At 37.1% G+C, this 23,722-nt stretch overlaps 1 protein-coding gene across 1 annotated transcript; it reads right to left on the reverse strand.

Annotated features, from left to right (window-relative positions):
• Positions 1 to 563: 563 nt before the first annotated feature.
• Positions 564 to 20,064, reverse strand: LOC111412462. The gene is given in 5 exon segments (XM_023043395.1): positions 564 to 1,488; positions 18,175 to 18,227; positions 18,329 to 18,424; positions 19,455 to 19,554; positions 19,786 to 20,064. Coding segments are annotated over 5 exon segments (525 nt in total). The 5' UTR covers positions 20,007 to 20,064; the 3' UTR covers positions 564 to 1,433.
• Positions 20,065 to 23,722: the final 3,658 nt, after the last annotated feature.

Genomic DNA, 23,722 nt, shown 5'->3' on the forward strand with positions numbered 1-23,722 from the left:
TTCCATTTTGGCAAAATTCAATTACTTCTGCCCAACACTACTCCTGACCCTTCCATCCTTGAGTTGCACTATGTTCATCTGAATCAATAAGTCCTGCTTGAATCAGAAAGCCGCGCCTATTTTCCTTCTTTAGTTGGGTCCAAGGTGAAAATTTGTATTGCGCCAATGCATGCAATTATTCAATAGTTAAGTGTTAATTTAGTAGGAATATATTATATACCACCTACTTTAGAATTACTTAACGTAAATTATATTCCTAACAAAATTGTGTTCGATAACAGATACACATCTGGCATGTCTTTCCCTTGTTAGTATTTGTACTGATTTTGGCGCACAAAACATGTCATATTCATTTCATTACGTTCATATGTGCTTCAAGTTCATTTTACATTGGACTTATTAGTTTGTTTTTTTACTCTTCGAAACTATGATTCAAATGCACCATTACTTTCTTGTCTCCAATTTTTCTACTGAATGACACCCCTTGGTGCTGCAATAAGCAGTATTCTGTCAATGGTATTTCTAACTTGGACATGATGCTTATTGATAAACGGCATGAAACAAACGACGCAAGTCCACTCCAGTAAGATATTAGAAGTGTCTATTTTGTCAATAAATGAATTCATTATCTTCACACGAGACAAAAGTCTTCACATTTTCAGTATCTATTATCAGTTCATTTGCATAGTTTAGGAACTAAAATCAGAGAAAGCCGTCAATCAGCAGAATAGCTTTTAGCAAACTTTGCAAACCGTTCCAATTCACGGACTAGCAAGCTTTCAAGAAAAGGGTTCCAATGCCTACATAAACAGAAAAATAAGTAAAATTTGTTGAATTGTTTCATTCATGTAAAAAGTGTATAAAAACTAATAAGAATGATATATTTTTATGGAACTTCTAAGATTTCACATAACAATTCATTTTTATTTTATTATTTGTTGTCAGAAAATATTTAGTCCTTTTAGCCATGTTTTAATGTAAGGCTTTGAATGCAAAGCAATGCCTTCTACAGTTGTGTAAGAATACTTACAGAAGCCACTGGAATCAAAAGTTGAGGGACTTCGTATGAAACAGTAAGCTGAAATAGAAGAAAATCCCATTTGTAAGGAGAAGTGGAGTATTTGGAGAGACGAAATGTGAAGAGAAACGAGAACATCATCTCTGATTTCAGTGGTTTTTCTCCCACCCAATGAACAAGCCAAGACGTAATTTTAATACTATTACATATTCCACATATGCATCCATTTATAAGGCTATACTGTAGATGATTGATCCACAATTATTAACTTAATAAAGTTGTGAGTTCAACAGTGAAAATGCACGACTGCGGGATGCAATGGAAGGTGATCAAGCACTAATATACAAGTGTATTTCACAAAGCAATACAAAACCCCCCAACAAAATTAGCATAAAGTGGATATTGTTAGAAGAAGTCATACTTCAATCAAGCACGAGGAAGTGCCTTTAGGAAAAAACCGCACAGCTCCCCTGCAACATAGAACTTAGTGTCAAGCACATCCCAAGTGTTATCTTGTTCATTTTATTGTTTTATTGAAAGATAAATATTCCTTAAAATCCTGAAGTACAGAATAACAAGGTTGCCCGTGGCCTCTTGTACTTCACACACAAAACAATGACAGAAAATCATGCAAATGGCACTGTCATGACATGATAAAAAATGGACTGTTCCCTTTCTAAGTTAGAGGAGCACAACAGACATAACCACAACCATTTTTGAACATAGAAGCAAATTAACATTAGAAAGACTGAAGACGAAAGCTAACGGCTCAGGTTTGTCATTTACATTCTCGTAACATCAACGCTGTGATCTCTTATGCATACAAATATAAAACTCTTTATATTATTATTATTATTATTTTTTTTTTTTTTTTTTATGATTCAAGTGCCCCAAGTTTCGTCCGACTAATCCCGAGGAGTGGCGGCCTTCCCTCCCCCCTGGTTCGCCATTCGCATAAATCTAGATACAGTCACAGCTTATATACACTTGGACTGGACATTTGGAAAGTGGTTAAAAAATTCTTTATATTTACTTTTAGCTTGTGACACATGTAATAAAAAGATTCATAAAACCTTTATGCAACCTGACAAATAGTCATTAGTTAGCAAATGGCACATTCAAGAACACCACTTCATTCAGTTTGGGAAGACTTGAAGAAATAAGTAGAAAATAAAACTTTCTCTGCAAATAGAATATAGGAGATGGGATTCAACTGGATTGTATAAAGATTTCTTTAATTCTTCTCTTTCTATATATTGTGTGAGTTAATGGGAAGCTTTAATTCCTCAAGAATCTTTATATGCTCCATTATAACACATTGTTGGGAAAATTTTAATTTGTCACGTGAGCTGCATATGTAATTAATTGTGCATAAGGTTATCGTAAAGTTAAGTCCAAAATTAAAGTGATCTAATAAAGAATTAAATAGTTGGGCTTAGGATATCCAAATAAAGTGTGGGTCGAATTATATGTATAAAGACCAAGTTCCTTTATAATTGTTATTTCATAATGGGCGAAATACTTATGAATATATGTAGGATTATGGTCACCAATTCATAAATAACTTCTCATTCTTTGTGTTATCCCATCAATACAAGAATACAAGAGAAAGCATATTGAAGAGAAATATCCAATACCCATAATCAAGAATCAAGGGAAAGAAATTAAAGAATCAAAATTATGAATCAAGAAGCAAAACCAATAACAAGAATCAAAGGAGACTAAATTCAAGATTAAAAGTGAAGAAACCAAAGATAAAAAGATGGCATTTCAAGTTTCAAAATTTAAGATTCGGAATTAAGATCTAGTAATAAATAATCATTCTCAAAGAATTAAGATATGTTCCACATTATTAATTTTCTTGGTGATTTGACATGGAGGATATTGGCAATAAAGGAATTTAGGTTTCAAGTTCTAAAGTTTAAAGTTTCAACAAGTGGTATCATAGTCGACTTCATGTTAAACATTGGGATTAGAGGAAGAATTTGATAAGCCACCTATACACTTCACATATTTTAGAAGAATCAAGAAAGGAGGGAAAACAAAATCTGTTGAAAAGCATGTGCTAGGAGAGAAACCGTTAGAAAATTAGCTATAAATAGAGTTAGTAGGGAAGGAAGATGGAAAAATTAGTAAGTGAGAAATAGAGTCTTGTGGTCACTGTTCTTTTCATGTAATTCCTCTGTTGTTATCGTTCTTCTTCAATTAAAGATTCATTTTAATTTCCGTTCTTACTTTCTTAGTTTGAGCCCTATCAAATTGGTATCAGAACATGTGCATCCTGATGGCCCAAAAAAAAAAAACAGACGGCAGGCTAGAATCCATGGAGAAAGAGATGGATGAAGTGAAGTCTGAGCTGCAGCGACTTCCAAGCTTGGAACGGTCAATGGAACAGCTGGCAGAACGTAGCCAAAATGATGCAATCATTGGAAAAGACCAGGAAAACAATTAAGGCACTCTCGAATCCAAGGGCAAGGACGAAATGAGGTTCAGAAGGCGGTGGATTAGGAAGCATTACTACAGAACAATTACCTCCGACCCTGCCCCCAGGGGTTGTAGGTGACCAACGAACGATAGAACGAGGAAAGTGGCCAGAAGGTTTAGGAGAAGTCAGCCAAGGAAGTGTAACAACTGCCGTAGATCATGATAGGGAAGTGGATAATTGGAGAAGGGTGAGGATACTAGAAATGGCCATTTTCAATGAGGAGGATCCAGATGGGTGGCTCTTCCGTGCGGAGAGATACTTTGAGATCAATTGACTGTCGGAGCCGGAGAAAATAGGAACAGTGGGAGTAAGTCTGGAAGGTGATGCCTTTTCATGGCCAGAATGGGTTGAAGCAAGGAAGCCGCTCCTGGAATGGTAGGAATTTCGAAACCAACTACTGCTACGTTTTCGGTTGACCCAGGAAGGCAGTCTATGTGAGAAGTTTTTGGCGGTGAGCCAAGGTAGGACGGTGGCGGATTTCAGAAGAGAATTTGAGGTTCTGACAGCCCCGTTGAAAAACCTCCCCAATGAAGTGCTGGAGAGTACTTTTGTAAATGGGCTCTTACCGAAAATCAGGGCTGAGGTCAGGTTATTGGGCCCAAAAGAATTGTGCCAGCTTATGGAAGTGGCCCAAAAAGTGGGGACCGAAACATGGTGCTTAAGAATGTTAAGGAACTCACAGCCCAAAAAAATCTCAAAAGCAATCCAAACCAAATCAAAATAGGTTCGTTCCCTACGAAGACGGTGATGGTGGTTGACAGATTTGTGAGCAGTCAGAGAGAAATACCTATTAAACGCATGTCTGATGCAAAATGGAGGACAAGGCGAGATAAGGACTTGTGTTTCCGTTGTGAGAAGTATACAGTAGGTGTTGTGCATGTGGCTCATATAGAGTGGAACACAGGTCCTGGATCAAATGGGCCGCTCCTCTCACTCCACTTCGCTCCGCGCCGGCAGCGGCCCATTTGATCCAGGACCTGTGTTCCACTCTATATGAGTCACATGCATAACAATCTCCACCTTGGCGAATATTCACCCCTTAGGAGAAAAAACATAACCTGGAAAAACCACACCATCTAAGACGAATGGGTTGGAACACATCCTCTCTAACACCTAGAGATGTTAATCAAGTTCAAACAGTGCTTGAACCTATCCATTGCGATTGGCTTTGTTATCATGTCCGCTGCATTCTCAGAGGTATGCACCTTCTCTAACAACAGTTTTCTTGAAGTAACCAACTCTCTTATCTTATGAAATCTCATATCAATGTGCTTGATTCTTGCATGATAAATCTAATTCTTCGCTAGGAAGATGGCACTTTGACTATCACAGTACAGTTTCATTCCATCTTGCTTGATCCTAAGTTCCCTGACAAGCCCTTTCAACCACAATAATTCCTTGGCTACCTTAGTTGTCGCCATGTACTTTGCTTCAGTTGTAGATAATGCCACAAGTGATTGCACCATTGATCTCCAACATATGGGCCCACCTGCGAATGTGAAAACATAACCTGTATGGGACCTTCTGTCATCCAAGTCCCCTGCATAATCTGCATCTACATATCCTTGAACTAAAATATCACCATGTTGCCTCTCAAACATGATCTCGCACTCCATTGTACCTTTCAAGTATCTGAAAATCCACTTTACAGTTATCCAATGCTCTCTACCAGGATTAGCCATATACTTACTAACCACACTGACTGCATGTGCTAAATCTGGTCTGGTACACACCATTGCATACATCAAACATCCAACTGCGCTGGCATATGGTACCTTTGACATCGCTGCAACATCTTCTTCACTCTTTGGGCACTGATTATTAGACAATCTGAAGTGATTTGCAAGTGGTGTGTCAACTGATTTTGCATCTAATATGCTAAACCTCTCTAACACTTTCTTCAAATAATTTTTCTGAGACACCTATAATTTTCTGGCTTTCCTATCTCTGTTGATCTCCATGCCAAGAATTTTTTTAGCCTGTCCCAAGTCTTTCATATCAAACTTACTGCTCAACAAAGATTTCAATTTGTCTACCTCATTCATGTTCTTAGCAACAATTAGCATGTCGTCTACATACAACATCAAGAAAATATATGAGTTAGCCTCAAGAACTCTGCAGTAGACGCAACAATCATACTCACAACGACTGTAGCCAATCTAAATCATATGAGAGTCAAACTTCTTGTACCATTGCCGTGGAGACTGCTTAAATCCGTATAAAAACTTCTTCAGTTTACACAAGGTTCTCTATTCCTGGTTCCAAAAACCCTTCCGGCTGTTCCATGAAAATCTGTTCCTCCAAATCACCATGAAGGAAAGCAGTCTTCACATCCAACTGCTCTAACTCCAAATCAAAATTAGCCACCATTGCCAAAACAATCTGATGGAGGTGTGTCTGACGACCAGGGAGAAAATTTCATCATAGTCTACTCCCTTCCTCTGTGAGTATCCCTTTGCTACTAATCGAGCCTTGTATCTTTCTCCTTCCTTTCTGTACACCCACTTACACCCTATCTGTTTCTTCCCCTCTGGAAGCTCCACCAAATCCCAAGTATCATATTTATGCAGTGACTCAATTTCCTCCGTCATAGCCTCTATCCATTTACCTTTCTCCTGACTACCAATGGCATCCTGAAAAGTTATAGGATCACTATTGCTAGTAATGAGTGCATAAGAAACCGAATCCTCGAATCCATACTTTGCTGGTGGCTTGATAGTGCGATGTGGTTTATCTAAGGCAACACTATGATACTGCTCCACCTTTGACCCAGAACTATCTGCTCCCTGAACATTAATTTATGTCTTAACATTGTCTAGCTCTACTTGCACCACTTGGCTTTTACCTCTGCCCTCGTCTAAATTGAGCTCCTCTTTATCTGTAGAAGCTTTAAGCATGAATGCTTCATCAAATACTGCATCCCTACTTATCACCATCTTTCTTGCCTCTGGATTCCAAAACTTGTATCCCTTTACACCTTTTACATAGCCTAGAAGAATGCATTTTCTTGATTTTGGATCAAGTTTGGATCGCTGATCACTAGATACATGCACATAAGCCGGACAAACAAATGCTCTCAATTCATAATAATCAACTTCATTACCTGTCCAAACTTCCTCTGCAACTTTCCCATCTAGTGCTGCTCGTGGTGATCTGTTTATGACATAACATGCCATGTTCACTGCTTCTTTCCAAAAATTCTTCGAGAGCCCTGCATTCAGCTTCAAACATCTTGCCCATTCTGCAATTGTTCTGTTCATCCTTTCTGCAACACCATTCTGTTACGGTGTCTTGCGAACTGTATAGTGCCGCTGAATACCATGCTCCTCACAAAATTTCAGAAATTGTGAATCTGTATACTCTGTACCGTTATCTGTCCTCAGATACTTAATTTTTCTGCCCATCTGGTTCTTTACTTCTGCTTTCCATAATTTGAACTTGGCAAAAGTTTCAGACTTGTGCTTCATGAAATATACCCAAACTTTTCTAGAGAAGTCATCAATGAAAGTAATAAAATACTGAGATCCACCTTTGGACAGCTCCCTCACTGGTCCCCAATATTTGAGTGCACGTAATCAAGAATGCCCTCTGTCTTGTGCTTTCCCATCTTGAACTGTACTCTGAACTGTTTTTCAAGTACACAGAACTTGCAAAAATTCAGCTTGCATGATTTTACCCCCTTCAACAAATTCCTCTTGTGAAGCTCAACCATGCCACGTTCTCCTATATGTTCCAGTCGCATATGCCATAGAAGAGTCTCATCTGACTCAAATTCTGTTGTAGCAACTCCACCTACAACTGTATCCCCGAGTAGTTTGTAGATGTTCCCTATTAATTTCTGACCCTTCATCACAATCATAGCCCATTTCTTCACTGTTAGAGCCCCACACTCTGACTTATAAGAGTAACCATTTCTGTCTAAAGTGCCTAAAGAAATTAGATTCTTTTTCAATTCAGGTACATGCCTAACATTTTCTAAGGTCCTTATCACATCATCGAACATTTTAAATTTTATGAACCTCATTCCAATGACCTTACATGATGCATCATTACCCATCAGAACAGATCCAAAATTACCAAAACGATATGAATGAAACCAATCCCGGTGAGGACATATGTGATATGAACAGGCTGAATCAAGTATCCAACAGTCATTTAATTTTACAGAATTACTTGCAGAGACTGATAACATGTCTCCATCTCCAGAATCCGAGTCTCCTTCTACAACACTAGCTGAGTTTGAGGACCCATCACCTTTCCTTTCATCACTCTACTTCTTATTGGGACAATCTCTCTTAAAGTGGCCCATATGATGGCATTTGCAGCACTTGACGTTTTTCTTATTTTGATTCCTAGATTTTGATCTTGTGTTCCCTCTAAAAGAAACACCCCAGTCCTTCCTTCTCCCACGATCCTGGTAGCCCTTTACGATCAACCCTTCACCTTGTGAAGTTTCACCAGTACGCAGTTTTCGCTGGTTGTAGGCTAACAGGACTGATGTGACTTCCTCCAATTCGAGAGTCTCTTCACCCCACGTCAACGTGGTCACCAGATGATCGTACGAAGGAGGAAGTGAGCACAACAAAATCATTGCCTTGTCTTCATCATCAAACTTGATTTCAAGACGCAATAGATCGCTGATGATTTGATTGAACACATTAGTGTGTTGAATCAGATCCGTACTGTAATACCCCGAACTTCACGTTCTACATTTGGCCAATATGATTCATGCATTTCATGCTAATTACATTGTCGCTTGTATCAATTTCCTGATTGCCTTCTCTTAAAACGATGCATTTGATCATCAAGGCTTTAAAATCTTTACATGGTGATAACCTTCGACTCTTCGATCTAGGTGGTGAATTTTATATTGAGCTAGGATAGAAAGTTAGATTAACTAAATGTTGGAGATTGGCTTGGTAAGTAATGTAATATTTGAAAGGCCGAAAATTTGTATCAACGAAGGTTCAAGCTTTCCATTCGGCTAATCGAGGTCACCTTAAACCCTAGATAGGTAATTCACATATTTGGGACATGAGGGATGAAGTGACATTATCACAACGTAATAATATATGTCTCATATGACATTATAAATATTGAGGTGCGAATTGTTGAAATCGGTTGAGAATTGGGTAAGAAATTAAATGAACAGTTGAGAAATTAGATCTATAAAATACTTTGGGATCTTAATGCAAGTGAAATAGATTGTAAGCACATCAAAATAAACCAATGACACTTGATTTATAGCTGCAAGGATAGATGTAAAATCAGAATTTAATCAAAGGAGACAACACCTACTTAACATGTGACGACTTGTCACTTTAACCTCTAATTCCTTCAACCTTAAGCCTCCAACACGTCCTATAAGTCCTTAGAACTTTACACAAGATACTTATAACTCTTCTAAGTCACATATGGCTCCATGTGGTGCAAAGGAGAAGTCAAAGTTGGCTGCAAGAAGCCACCTCCTACTTAGACAGCTCATGCTAGGGGACTTTTCACTTTAATATATAATTGCTTCAACCTTAAGGCATAAATTTCGTGTCTAATCCCCAAAGACTTAATATAGGATGAATATATATCTTAAATATCATAAATGGACACAAAAATAATGGTTGAAAAGTCAAGTATTACAGCCAAGATGACAGCTCCTGCTTAGTGACTCACCTTGATTGCTTGAGGTGGTTGCAGCCCATGATATTCTTAATCCTTAAGTAATATGCACGACTTCAACGATTTAAAGACCACTCATTTACCTCCTAGATAATATATTAACTCCCTTAACTCGTCCCTAAGTGATTCCAAGTGAAAAGAGGGTGAAACAGTCAAAGAGAAATAGAAACAAGAAGCTGGAATTTCTGAACAGCTTTGTTACTCTACAGTTTTAAGGTTTGTTTCTATTATTTCTTAAGGGGTTTATGATTTCTTGAACATCTGAACTTGTTTGTGATTAAGTTGGAGTGTTGTTAATGATGTTATGATGCCTAAATAGGGGTAATTAATTGCAAGAATTTGAAAGAAAGTAATCTGGACAGAGATGAGGAATTGCTGGATTGAGTGATTTATACCTTGATTTTGGGATGATACTTAGTGTTTAACTTATATATATCAATATGAACGTTTTTATATGTAAGTAGGGAGTGCAGAAATGATTTTAATGGCCTAGAATTCTGTTGGTATCATAATAATAAAATGGAAACCGAAAACAGTCAAAGGGAAAAACTGCCTGATTTTGTGTAGTGGAAAATGGACTGTTTTTGAAGCTCCAAACACTTCATTTGTCACAATGTTATGATCTGATTATCTTCACATATATGTTATAGGTGTGTGGTAAAAGTTTGGGAGCCGTTAAATGTAGGTAAAGACATGAAAAAGAATTTGAAAAATGAGTGGACGGTGATGGAAATCTAGAAAACAGATTCTGTCCATTTGGGTATTTAATGTGATTTCAACATTTAGATGTCCCCTACTGAACTCTTGGGCCTAGAAAACTCGAGAAATAGCGAGACTTATGGGATTAGTTTGTAATGCCATCGGTAACTTGAAATAATGATTTTGTCTAAATTGTTTTGGCGTGAATGGACGTATTTTGGGATTGTGTGTGTTAAAATTATTAAATGGAGGATTGTATTTAATATTAGATGATAATACAGGCGACTTTTTGACGTTGAGCGAAAAAGGGAATTGATACACACTCCATAGGAGCTTACACACATAAAGGCGAAAGGTAAGTGAAAATCTATTTGCAACTACGATGCAAGAACCTAGTATATGTGACATAGTAATATTGAAATATCTACATAACTTTGATAAGAGGCTTATAGCACATCATATGGTGGTTACGATCATTGAGTATGAGGTTGCGTAACCTATTGACACCGATTTTTATTAAATACGTCATTTATGAGTATTTTCATATGCATGCACGACATGTAACATGGTTGAAAATCCTGCATGCAAAATATGATTTCAAAGTGAGTTTCATTATAAATATTTTATTGACCACTACTAGGGCACCGAGGCATGTGAGGCATGCTTATGTGATATGTTTGGCATTGCGGGTGTTACTTCTTAGGTGATTGCAAAGGTAGATAGGGGATGGGCCTTTGGTGATCACGGGAGGGCGGACCACTCGACTGTGCCCTAGTGATATTATGATTATTGGCGCTGCCGGGTGGGAGACTTCTTGGGTGATCATAGGGGTAGTAAGGGGATGGGCCTCTAGTGGTCCCGAGAGGATGGTCCACTTGTCAGTGTCGATTTCATATTGGCCATTTGATTATTAATATTGATATTATGCAGAGCTCTATCCGGTGCATAGTAGGTAGGTCAGGGCCCAATGAAATGAAAGATTTCAATTGAAATGATTTCTAGTCGACTTTGACGAATATTGAAATATGATACTTTTTATCGTGATATTTAAAATAAATGGCATGGTGTCATATGTCATTATTACTCATGTTCAGGACATGCATGATTTTGCTTACTAAGCATTGGCTTATGTAGTTCTTGCATTGTAGGTAAACATGGAACTACATAGAGAGCATGGCTAGCTGTGGAGCTCCTACAGGATTCCAGAGTTCAATATATATGGATGACGACCTGTAGGGTTATTTTGTAGGCTGCCATCTGTAGGGTTATATTTTGGAATCCTATATAGTGTACTTTTGAAATGGTCTGTAGACATGTTTATAAGCTCTGAATATATATGTTGGATTATGACGATATGATTTTGGGTTTTGATATATTATATGATTGTGTCACAGGTGATTAGAAGTTAACAAACTCAAAAAAATATATATATATGTAAAATTCTATGTCTAAGTTGTGTATAGATATCAATATTAATTTGGGGGTGTGACACGTACCCTTCAACATCTTCAGCCCGTACAGCCGCTGCTTCAAATGTAGCTTGTTCGTGAGAGACTTCGACATATAACGACTCTCCAATTTCTCCCAAACCTCCGCCGGAGACTCAACGTCCATGACGTGATACATGATTTTGTACGGTATAGGGGTATTTTCTGTACGGGTCTTAAAGTCTTATATGGGCCCAGGCTAGGGTTAGTATAAATAATTTCACTACTGAATAAAAAGAAATCTCCACTTCGTTCTCGTGGACGTAGGCACACCGCCGAACTACGTAAATTCTTGTGTTGATTATCTTTTCCATCTCTTTAATATTGGGCATAAAATCCAACAGTAGGCCACAGGTGCAAAAATCGAGAGCTCCGGGTACTGCTGGTACAAGAACACGAAGAGAAAGGGGAGGCAGGGCTCGAAAATCCAGTAGAAGGGCCGCCGCTAGAGGTGACAAAGACGGTGGAGTTGTCACTTAACTCCGCAATAGGGCTGGCCACTCCGGGTACCATGAAATTAAGAGGATTAATCAGGTCACGTGAGGTAATAGTTTTAATTGACTACGGGGCGACTCACAAATTTATCTCGCTGAAATAAGTCCAAGAGCTGGGGTTTCTAACTACTGAAACAAACAACTACGGTGTCGTCATGGGCATAGGGGAATCGGTGAAGGGAAAAGGAATATGTAGAGGGGTAGTGCTGATAATGCAAGGGATCACGATTGTGGAAGATTTTTTGCCGCTGGAATTAGGCAACACCAAGGTTGTACTAGGCATGCAATGGCTTGGCACGCTAGGAAGCATGGAAGTTAACTGGAAGTTATTGACCATTAAAATTTCGAATGGGGGATGCTTGGATGACACTAAAAGGAGAACTGGGGCTTAATAAATCAAGGATTTCAATGAAGATTATGATGAGAACGTTGCAAGCAGAGGGGCAGGGGTTATGGCTAGAAATAGGAGGTGGACATTTAGAAGGGGAGCTGACGAAAATGGAAGTAGAACTCCCTGCAAGAGTGCTGAAGATACTTCAAAAACATGGGCAGGTGTTTGAAGAGAGGAGGGTTGCCCCCAGGTGTTTGAAGAGAGGAGGGTTGCCCCCAGCCCGAGAAGTTGATCATGCCATTCCGTTGAAGGACGGCTCGGAGCCTGTGAGTGTCCGACCTTACCGGTACCCGCATTTTCAAAAAAAATGAGATTGAGAAGTTGGTCAAGGAGATGCTGGAAGCCGGAATCATTCTACCTTGTGTTAGCCCATTTTCTAGCCCCGTGCTCTTTGTAAAGAAAAAGGATGGAAGCTAGCGTTTTTGTGTCGACTATAGATCATTAAACAAAGTAATTGTGTCGAACAGATTTCCTATTCCAGTCATCGACGAACTACTGGATGAGCTCTATGGGGCAACAATATTCTCAAAATTGGACTTGAAGTCAGGTTATCACCAAATAAGGATTCGGAAGGAGGATGTACACAAAATAGCTTTCAGGACTCACGAAGGACATTATGAGTTTCTACTCATGCCGTTCGGCCTCACTAATGCACCAGCAACATTTCAGTCACTCATGAATTAGGTATTTAGAAATTATATGAGGAAATTTGTTTTGGTTTTCTTTGATAACATCTTGGTGTACAGCAAGGATGCATTGTCACACGAACAACACCTGGATATGGTATTTACTGCATTAGAAAGGCACCAACTGTGCACAAACAAGAGGAAATGTCTCTTCGGCCAGCCCCAGATAGAATACTTGGGCCACTTGGTCTCGACGGAAGGGGTTTCGGCTGACCTAAACAAAATTTCAGCCATGGTTAACTGCCAACTCCTCGAAGTCTGCGAGAGCTCCGAGGATTCTTAGGGCTAACAAGATATTACCGAAGGTTTGTAGAGGGCTATGGCGCCATCTCCTCGCCATTGACACAACAATTGAAAAATGATTCTTTTGGTTGGAACGAGGAAGCCGAGGCATCATTTCAATGATTAAAACAGGCCATGACAACGGTTCCTGTGTTAGCCCTTCCGGATTTCTCGAAACCTTTCATCATTGAGATAGATGCTTCAGGTTTCAGATTAGGTGCAGTCCTCATGCAGAACCAGCAGCCCATTGCATTCTACAGTCAAGTGTTGTCGGCAAGGTCTCAACAGAAGTCCATATATGAGAGGGAATTGATGGCCATTGTGTTGGCAATTCAAAAAAGGAGACATTATGTGTTGGGAAGAAAGTTCATTGTTCGCACAGACCAGCGCAGCCTCAAATACCTCTTAGAACAAAGGGTAATTTCGGGGGATTTTCAGTGTTGGGTGACTAAGCTAATGGGGTTTGACTTTGAGGTTCAATACGGTCCTAGATTGGAAAATAAAGCAGCTGATGCATTATCACGCCTTCCTTGCCCTGTTGAACTGGGGGTACTCATTTTCTCTAAATTACTTGATACGCAGTTGATTAAAGCCGAAGTGGAAAAGGATCTTGTGCTGTCCAAAATCAAGAAAAGTCTACAAGAGGATCCGGGTACTTACCCACGATACTCAATCATACAGAGAAGATTGTTGTACAAGGGACGATTGGTAATATCTCGCTCTTCAACATTAATTTCATCACTACTGCATGAGTTCCACAGTAGCACAATGGAAGGCCACTCTGGGTTCCTTCGCACTTATAAAAGATTGAATAGTAATTTTCACTGGACCGGGATGAAGGCGGATGTAAAAAGATTTGTAGAAGAATGTCCAGTTTGTCAACAAAACAAAGTTAATTCTCTTTCTCCTGCCGGGTAACTACAACCTCTACCAATTCCCCATCTCATTTGGGATGACATTTCAATGGATTTTGTAGAAGGAATACCAAAGTCGTCTTAATACAATGCAATTTTGGTAGTGGTGAATCGTTTAAGTAAGTACGCACATTTTGTGCCACTTAAACACCCTTTTACAATATCAGGAGTCGCGGCAATTTTTGTAAAGGAAATAGTGCGACTTCATGGAATTCCTGCTCCATTATTTCAGACAGGGATAAGGTATTCCTAAGCCATTTTTGGATTGAACTATTTCGGCTGCAAGGGACCTTCCTCCGTTGAAGCACGGTCTATCACCCTCAAACCGATGGGCAGACTGAAGTAATTAATAGACGCCTAGAAACCTATCTTCGTTGCTTCTCTTATGATCAAACCAAAAATTGGTGTTTATGGCTTCCATAGGCTAAGTACTGGTATAATACCACATTTCATTCTTCAACAAACACAACTCCCTTCCGAGTAGTGTATGGTTGAGACCCCCTCCATTAATTCTCTATGGCAATCAGGTCACAACTGTAGCAACGGTGGAACAACAATTGAAAGACCAGGACCTTATGCAAGAAGAATTAAAGTCCCAACTCCTCCGTGCTCAAGAGAGGATGAAAAGAGAAGCGGACAAGCACAGGAGAGATCTCCAGTTTGCAATTGGGGACTTGGTTTATGTAAAGCTGTGACCATACCGCCTGCATTCATTGCCAAGAAAGGAAAATGAAAAATTGGGGCCTAAGTATTTTGGTCCGTTTGAGGTAGAGAAGCATATAGGGCCAGTTGCATATCTTTTGAAACTGCCTCCAACTCCTACAGTACACCCAGTCTTCCATGTGTCACAAATGAAGAAAGCAGTGGGGGTAACCGAGGCCAGTCAACTGTTACCATCTCATCTTGATGCAAACCTTGAATGGATAGTGGAGCGTGATCAGGTCTTGGGAGAACGTCTAGATGGAGAGATACTGATAAAATGGAAGGATCTACCTAATGCCGAGGCAACCTGGGATTCAGCAGAAGCTATACTTAAACACTTTCCAAGCTTCCACCTTGAGGACAAGGTGTCTTGGAAGCCCGGGAGTATTGATAAGCCACCTATACACTTCACATATTCTAGAAGAATCAAGAAAGGAGGGATAACAAAATCTGTTGAAAAGCATGTGCTGGGAGAGAAACCGTTAGAAAATTAGCTATATCGTTCTTCTTCAATTAAAGATTCATTTTAATTTCCGTTCTTACTTTCTTAGTTTGAGCCCTATCAGAATTTTGTAATTGAAATTCATAAATTTAGTTTCGGAGTCTTTTAATTTGGAATATGAATTTTAGCCATAAATTCCAAAATTCAAAATTTTTCAAGAAAGAAATTTAGGTTAAAAGTTATAATTTAGATTTTTCAATTTAGGATATGAATTTTAACCCTAAAATTCAAAATTTCGAGTTTTTTTATTTTTTTTATAGGAAATTCTAGTTCAAAACGGTAGCCGAGAAGCCTCAACATCAATTTTTGCCACAAAAGAGAAAAATAAAAATATAAAAGGGCAATCAATTTCAAATTTTAGTACTTCATATTTATTTCGCATAACTATTTTTCTAAAATAGATTAGTTGAAGCAACATATTACCAAAGTAACCTCTCTTCCCTAAATTAATTTATTTGGAATATTAAGAAGGTTGTGTGTACATAATTCATGCGCATATTCATCGACCCAAATGAAGGTCAATATTAGGCCGAATTATTTGCACACATGTTAATAAATATGCAACAATTGTAAAGCTTTCCATTATATGAGCATTGAGTCGGTCTAAAGATAGACTTGATGTTTGACCGAATTTATTATTAATATTTGATTACTACACCAAGAGTACCACTTAAAAGTTGATATTTCTATCAAAAGACTAAATATCAATGTTGTGCTCGATCTCTTGTGATGTGATCCACCATTATTTGAAATTATTGATTGTCCAATACCGATTCATATGTGAATATGATTTAGGTTTAGGTTCTCTATTCGGTTAATCCATCTACTTCTGTAATGTCTATCAACATTAATTCAATTTCTGTGCTTGAACCGAAGTTTAAGGGCTGAAAATAGAACGTTTGTATCGTTCTTGGCAGCATGGATTTAGACCTTACGTTAAGGACTGAAAAATCCACTACTCTTACGAATAAGAGATCCACTAATAAAATGGAACTCGAATAAGTGGGATCGTTCAAATTGCACAAGTCTTATGATCATGAAGTATAAAATTTTAGCAACATGCAGGAGTGTCGTGTCCAATAAGGTAACAACAAAGGAATTTTTAAAGAAATATTCCAAAATGCTTTGCGAAAAAGCAATAAGGTCGAAACTATTACACTTTTGACAAACTTGGTTTCACTAAAGTATAAGGCTAAGAAAAATATGAGAGTACATCATGGATGTGTTTCATCTTGCTTCAAAACCAACGGCATTAAAGTTTGAGCTATCTGATGACTTGCTCGTGCATACGGTTTCGATCTCTTCCTGCACAATTCAGTTAATTTAAGTTCAGTTACAGCTATCAAAAGGAAAAGTGTACACTTAATGAATTCATTTCATATTGTGTGCAAGAAGAAGAAAGACTAAAGCAAGAGAGAACTAGAAGTACACAACTGGCAAGTGCATCTAAGGACAAGTTAAAGAATAAGAAAGCTGCATCCAACAGCAAATGCTTGAAAAGGATAAACCATTTAAATGTTACTTCTGTGAAAATCTTGAACACATGAAAAGAAATTGTACTAAATACCACATTTGGCATGTAAAGTCAAGTACACTTCTCATTTTGGTCAATTTCGAGGTTAATTGAGTAGAGTTAGAGCTTTCGGTGGATCTTCGTAATCAGTTGGAATAAAGCGGAGAAGGACTGCTTTGGTGAACTCCTCCCATTTAAGTAGTCCCCGAAATTTGGTTAGCCACCTGTGCCATTGCAAGGCGATGCCTTCAAGATGGAAGGAGGCTAGCTGAACTCGTTGGTCCGGTCAATACTTGTGAAATCAAAATATTGTTCAGCCTTGTAGATCTAGCCAGTCGGATATCTCCATTAAACTTTGGGAAAGACAACTTGAGGTATTGATGAGGATGGTCGTTGGTGGTGTTAGAATGAGAATTATGTGGGTGTGAGGATTCTTCTCGTTCAAAGGGTTCATTTCAGGATGGCTAGGGCTTGGGCTTGACGTTCAAAGAGCTTTAAGTTCGGTTAACACCCTTTGTAAGGTGGCATTCACCTGATCAAAGTTGGATTCATGCTGTGCTAAAATTTCGTTAACATCATTGTGAAATTCTGCATTCGAGTGTCCATGGTAGGAACTACGCTCTGATACCACTGATGAGAATTAATTTGAATTAAAGAGAATAATGTAATTGGGAGTAGAAGAAGAATGAAGGAGAGATACTTGAACAAATAATTCATTGCCATTTATTGAATGCAGTCAGGCTATTTATAGCCTTCAAAGTGATAGCAATAATGCTAAAACTAGGCTACAGATTAGAAAAAATAATCAACAAGACTAAACCACTCGGACTTATTCAGTAACAAGCTAAAACGAATCAACAGACTTGGAACAAACTTGACCAAGACCAAGTCTTTGTATGTCCACTTCCAGCACGTTGACATTATGTATTACTTCCGTGGTTGCTTCGCATGGCATTATTTATTACTTGCATGGACTTGCAGGGTTGCTTGGCTGGCACATGTCAAATATCTTGATAAAAACCAAATTCCCACACTTATTTGGTGTTTCTATTTGCAGAATAAAGGAGAAAGTGATTATAAACTTTTGACAAGATTTTCATATAGAGTAAAAACACCTAGTTTTCAGGCATTGATAATCATCCTCAAAAAACAATGACTTTATTACTCCATATAATACCGTTCATCAATTTGCATAAAATGATACGGAAAACTGAGATGTAAAGAATCTAATAAAATACTGATAGGACTAACCAAAAAAATATAAAATAATGAGGAAAAGGTCGAGTAAAATTAAGTTTGCTGCTCTCCCTTGGCTCAACTTCAATTACCTGTTAGGAAGACCTTCCAGAGATCTCCAGTGAATTTTCTGGTTTGGTATAGGCTGCAAGAAAACAATCATGACAAATTTGATGGGTACCTCAAAAAAATGAGTTAAAGATAATAAAGAAGTTTTCTGATGATATAAAACTTCTTGGAAGTTACCTGCATGTTTCTAGCAAGCCAAGAAAATTCAATATCATGCCCAAATGCTTGATACTTCAGTGACCATCGTGATAGGTCAGGCTTATCCTCCAGAATCTAGAAAACAAAATCCAACATCATATTCATTGACCGTAGAAATCTGAAGCCTGAGCATATGATTGATTAATTAAGTGATTATTAACATTCTGATTGACATATATAATATTAGAATTGAGTAGGTGAATGCAAAATTCAGAACTTGACACGTTTATGTCATTTACATTTTCATAACATCTACACTGTGATCTCTCATGCACACAGAAATGCTCGTTCCATGTCATGACATACACAGCTCAAATATTGATAAGGTAAAAAAAAAAAAAAGGTGTTAGTCCATCAGCTGCTTGACTGTTATCATTTTGGACCTAGTTAAAAGGGTTTGGGAGGGCAATATCTGTGTGTGTTCATAAGTCAATGTCCCTTGACACCTATCCGAAAATGTTGGCAAGATCAAACAAAAATGTTGAAGTCAAATCATTGAATTCTCTTGAGCACTCAACATAACACTATTCTTGAACTAAATGTCATGTTGAAGCCCCCCCCCCCCCCCCCCCCCCCCAAAAAAAAAAAAAAAAACAAAACACACCCCCCCAACCCCAAAAAAATGAAAAAAATGGCACACATACCATCCAAAAAAAAAGAATAGCATGGGGACTAACCACAAACAGGCAACAGATAGAACGTTCTTTTTGGTGATAAGTCGAGATGTAAATACTATACCTTTCGGCAATAACCAAGTTCATCCTGAGAAGACATAATCCGTTAACAATTTACATCCTTAGAATAACATCATATGCCAAAATATGGCACCAGATTTTTATCAACCTCTTGTAGATTAGATTACAGTAACATCAAAGTGTATGGGACTCAGCTCTAGAATATCATACCAATAAATGAAGTTTAACCAGATGGCTTGATGAAGAGGTACAGCATATTTTATCTAACCACAATTTGAAATTTTGCCAATTTTTTCCATAAAGCAGAAACTCGATATACTAATTAAAAATTAGCCACAGAGACAACTTAAATGACAAAAAACACCAATTGCCCAGGTGGCCAAGCAAAAAGAATGTGTATACTGGCTCACCTTTACTCACCGAATGAAGGCCATCCATTGAGGAATTGCTTCACGATCAGCGTAACATTTATAAGCAACAGAAGTGGGAACACCCACTTCCATCTTGACCCTGCAGAATGAATTGATGAAATGAGGATCTTATTCTAGAACCAAAAGAGAAATGCAAATTTCTTTGATTCTAAATTCTAATGCATAATATGCAAGCAGGCAACTCAAACTCCTAGCATAGCACCAAGGCAAGTAAATCGCTTGGATTAAATGTAAAAATAAATTCAAGAAATGGCAAACTAATAGAAAACTTTGCTAATTCAAGAAAAAGAAGAAAGGGATTTCTTATTACGTGCAATCTTGCCATTCCATTACAGAAGAGAATGGGCGTTTGAATTTGAAGGCAGTGAGGGAATAATGAGAATTCCTTTTGTGGGACCCGTAGTATCTGTACGGAGGACATTTGGTGCTGATGAATGAGGATGACGAAGAGGATAGTAGCGTAGACTTCCTCCGGTTGAGATTGACTATTTTGTGGTTAACTACTACTACTGATGCGCCTGCCGTCGACATTTGCCGCTACCGCGAGTGTACTACCGTGATTAATATGAACAAGCGGGAGGACCGCCGATTTTTTGAAGATATTGAGACTGACATATGGTAAGAGCCTATCAAATATCACCGGCTTAAAATTTATTTTTACGTAATTATCACACATAATGATATACATAATGCAACGTGTCAATCATTCGATTATTGATGTGTAAGTGTAAAATTTGAATTAAATGTTGGATCCAATACCATGTTAAATTATGGACACCATTATTTAGATAATTATGTATATAGCACTTCCCATTTATAAATTATTAGTACTTGTCATGTGCGTTGCACGAATGTTATATTTATTGTATTTTTAATAATTTAGAAATTGTAGATGTTAAAAAAGAAAAAATGTTGAAAATTTATTGCATTATTCAAGAGTCTTGAGAGCATATTATGATGCATTACAATCAATTCATAAGCATAATCTTTAATTCCAACATACATTAATATACCCAACAATAACCATTAAATCGATATGTTAATTGTCGACATGATTAGATATAGCCCAGCTCAAGAAAGATTACTGAATATCCACTATGAACATCAGGATTCAAAAATTTATATAGATCTAGTAGTTAGGTTAATAACAGACGGTAAAATAGAAAATTTTGAGGCACAATTCAAGAATATCTCACCTTGTTGTTGATCAAGTTATGTAGAGCAATCACATTTTAGATAAGGGACGAGAGATATATGACTAGCATCTTATCATTTGTTTTCACTGAAAGCGGAAGCTAAGAATAAATTCATTAAAGAACTGTCTTCAGAATCCTAACTAACAATGCAGATGTGAACTGGAAATTAAAGAAAATATCAATATATATTTAGCCACTTTACTTGCAAAAGATTTAATTAACTCGGACACGAAATTTGGCAGTAGGTCGAACACATCCTGTAGAAATTAGGAGAAATTAGTAATTATTATCATATTCTGTGTATAATCAATTTTTGGAAATTGAAATGCTTCTGCTTAAATTACTGGATTAATGAGGGTGGTTGATTAGATTTTGATATTTTCTTATTGAATAACACACATAATTAATTATTATTTCATCCAATCACATTAAAGATTATATTGAAAGTGACTACATAGCTGATGTATTCATTTTCCTTGGAGTCAAGACCTCTTTAAATTTAAATCTATCCCTCTTCGTTTAGTACCTGTGCCTTTGTAATTTGATTTTAAAACTCTAAAAGCAACTGTCTCTGTAATGTGCTAATCAATGTCAAGTCAGCTTAAACACTTTACTCAAACAAAATAATTTGTTCTCTAAAGGCATCCATAATGATATCTATAAACAAACATCACAAAAGGCTAGTATGTTTAAGAAGATAAAATCGACCAAATTCAAAGAGCTCTCCGTATAGATCCTTAAAACTAACATGAAAATTGCCATTTACAATGCTAAGAAATTTTAAAAAATCTTATTGTTAAAAAGGGAAAAAATGAAAAATCATTTCTTGCATTTTGATCAATTAAAAGTCAAACATTTAAAAGCCTAATATTATGATCAGTAACCTCCTCCTCTCTCGTAAGCATTTCATCAAACATTTATCTAGTTTCATTCATCCTTTTGAAGCCACATTTTGATCATAATATATAATGGAACCAAGCTCAATCTAAAACCCAAATTACAAAAAATCCGAATCTTAAACATATATAGGGAAACGCCTGCCAAAGGATTTTTGTCAAAGAATATGAGGCAATAATATGCAACTAAATTAAAAACATAATCGAGCAGAATGTTAAGAAATGTCATGCCAGAAATTTAAAATAATTAACAAAAAGTTAAATTCATCCCAGAAATGCTATGAAATGGATTCGCCCAAAGAAAGTCAAAATCCCAACAAAAGCACCTTTTTATTTGATTTTTCTTCAATCTTTTTCTTTTACATTTCGTGGTTGGAATATGGGACAATGCGGATGAGAGAAATTTCTTAACCCTTTTTCTCTATTAGCTTCTTCGCTAGCTTCTTGTTGCACTTGCCATAACAATATTGTATTCTTAGATCGATTAAGAGAATTTGAAATAACATATAAAGAGATAGGAAGATAAGAGTTGAACTGATGAGGGGAGAGAGAGAGAGAGCAAGGATTTTTGGAGATGGATTTGTAGTGATGAAAAAATAATAATAATAAATAAAAAATTTGCGGAGCAAACAATGCTCCGCACACTCTTCGGACTGTGTGGAGAGTTCGCTTGAACTCTCCCCACAGTCCGGAGAGTTCACGCTAACTCTTCACACTGTACGGAGGTGTTGCGGCACAGTGCGGAGAGTTGGAGACTTGAACTCCTCGGACAATCTTGAACTCTACGAGCTATTCGGGGGAGTTTTGTATATATAATTCTCTATGATTTTCTAACTTATATATGAAAATACACTATTATTAATCTATATTCTTTATCACTAGAAGGCATTCGTAAACAACTTAATTTAAAAATTTCATAGAATTAGGAAATCAAAAAGGAATCTAACTTCTAGAATTTAACAAATTTGATGACCACTTAATAAATTCTACCAGAAATCTCATATTTCTACTTTAAATAAAAAGCTAAAATAAATAAATAAAATTGCTAAAAGAAAGGGAAAAAAAAGCTAAAAACAAAAAATACTTCAGAGCAACCCCGACCGTCCGGAGCAAATGTTGTTGTTGTCGTTTTTTCTCTTCTTTAATTTTTTTTCTTTCTTCATTCATTGTTTATCATCTTTAATATTATGGTATACGATAATAGTAAAGAATCGACTAAAATACTCCTGCACACACACTCAAATAACTGGCTGTTTCAAGAATATGGACTAAACCAAAATCTTTTTTTTTCTTTTTTTGTTCTCTGGTTTTCTTCACCTTATTTGCCTAACCAGTTTGAAGAGATAATATGAATGAGCTAAAACAACAGTATAATCACAAACAAACAAGAAACGTACGCTATTTACCTTTCAACAATAGAAATGAAAAAAAAAAACAAACATCATTAAAAATTCAAGACGTGGGCTTTTTTCCAACCTAAGTGATCCATTAGAATCACTTCATCCTTTGCCATAATTCCTGGCTTGCCTCGTAAAATAATCTTTAATCTTTCGAGAACGATTAAAATGGAATGATAATACCCCTATAAATCGACGTAAAACCACACAATAAAATTAAACCAACATATATTCAATTCATAGCAAAATTCTATATTTACTTACCAAAAACCTCGTTTCAATAATTCCTTTGATTGTTCTATGATAGAAGCTTCAAACCTCCGTAAAAGAAAAAAATAGAGGGTTAGAACTTCTAGAATGTTAAGCATTGAGAAGATGAAATTAAACACCATATAGACAAAATATTTGGAAAATGAAATAAAAGAAAAGAAAAGAAGAAATGAATAGAAGAAAGGGGAGAATGAAGGAAAGAAGCATAAGAGGTTGTTTTGAGAAATGGAGGAAATTAGGGAAAAATGACAAATATGGACGGTTGCGTAAAGAGGAGGTGATGCGTGATGAAAATAAAGAAGACCCAAAAAAAAAGGTCATTTTTCATTTTGTGCAGTATCATGTGATTCATTTATTGTTCAATGAAATAGTGTCATCTCCTTCCCATTTTTAAGAGAAGTTAGAGGAAAGAAGAAGTTAGTGTTAGAAACGAAATGATAATACCCTCTAAAAAAAATCAACCTAGAACCACACAATAAAATCAAACC

Source organism: Olea europaea, chromosome 16 (assembly GCF_002742605.1).
Source record: "Olea europaea var. sylvestris chromosome 16, O_europaea_v1, whole genome shotgun sequence".
NCBI lineage: Eukaryota > Viridiplantae > Streptophyta > Magnoliopsida > Lamiales > Oleaceae > Olea > Olea europaea.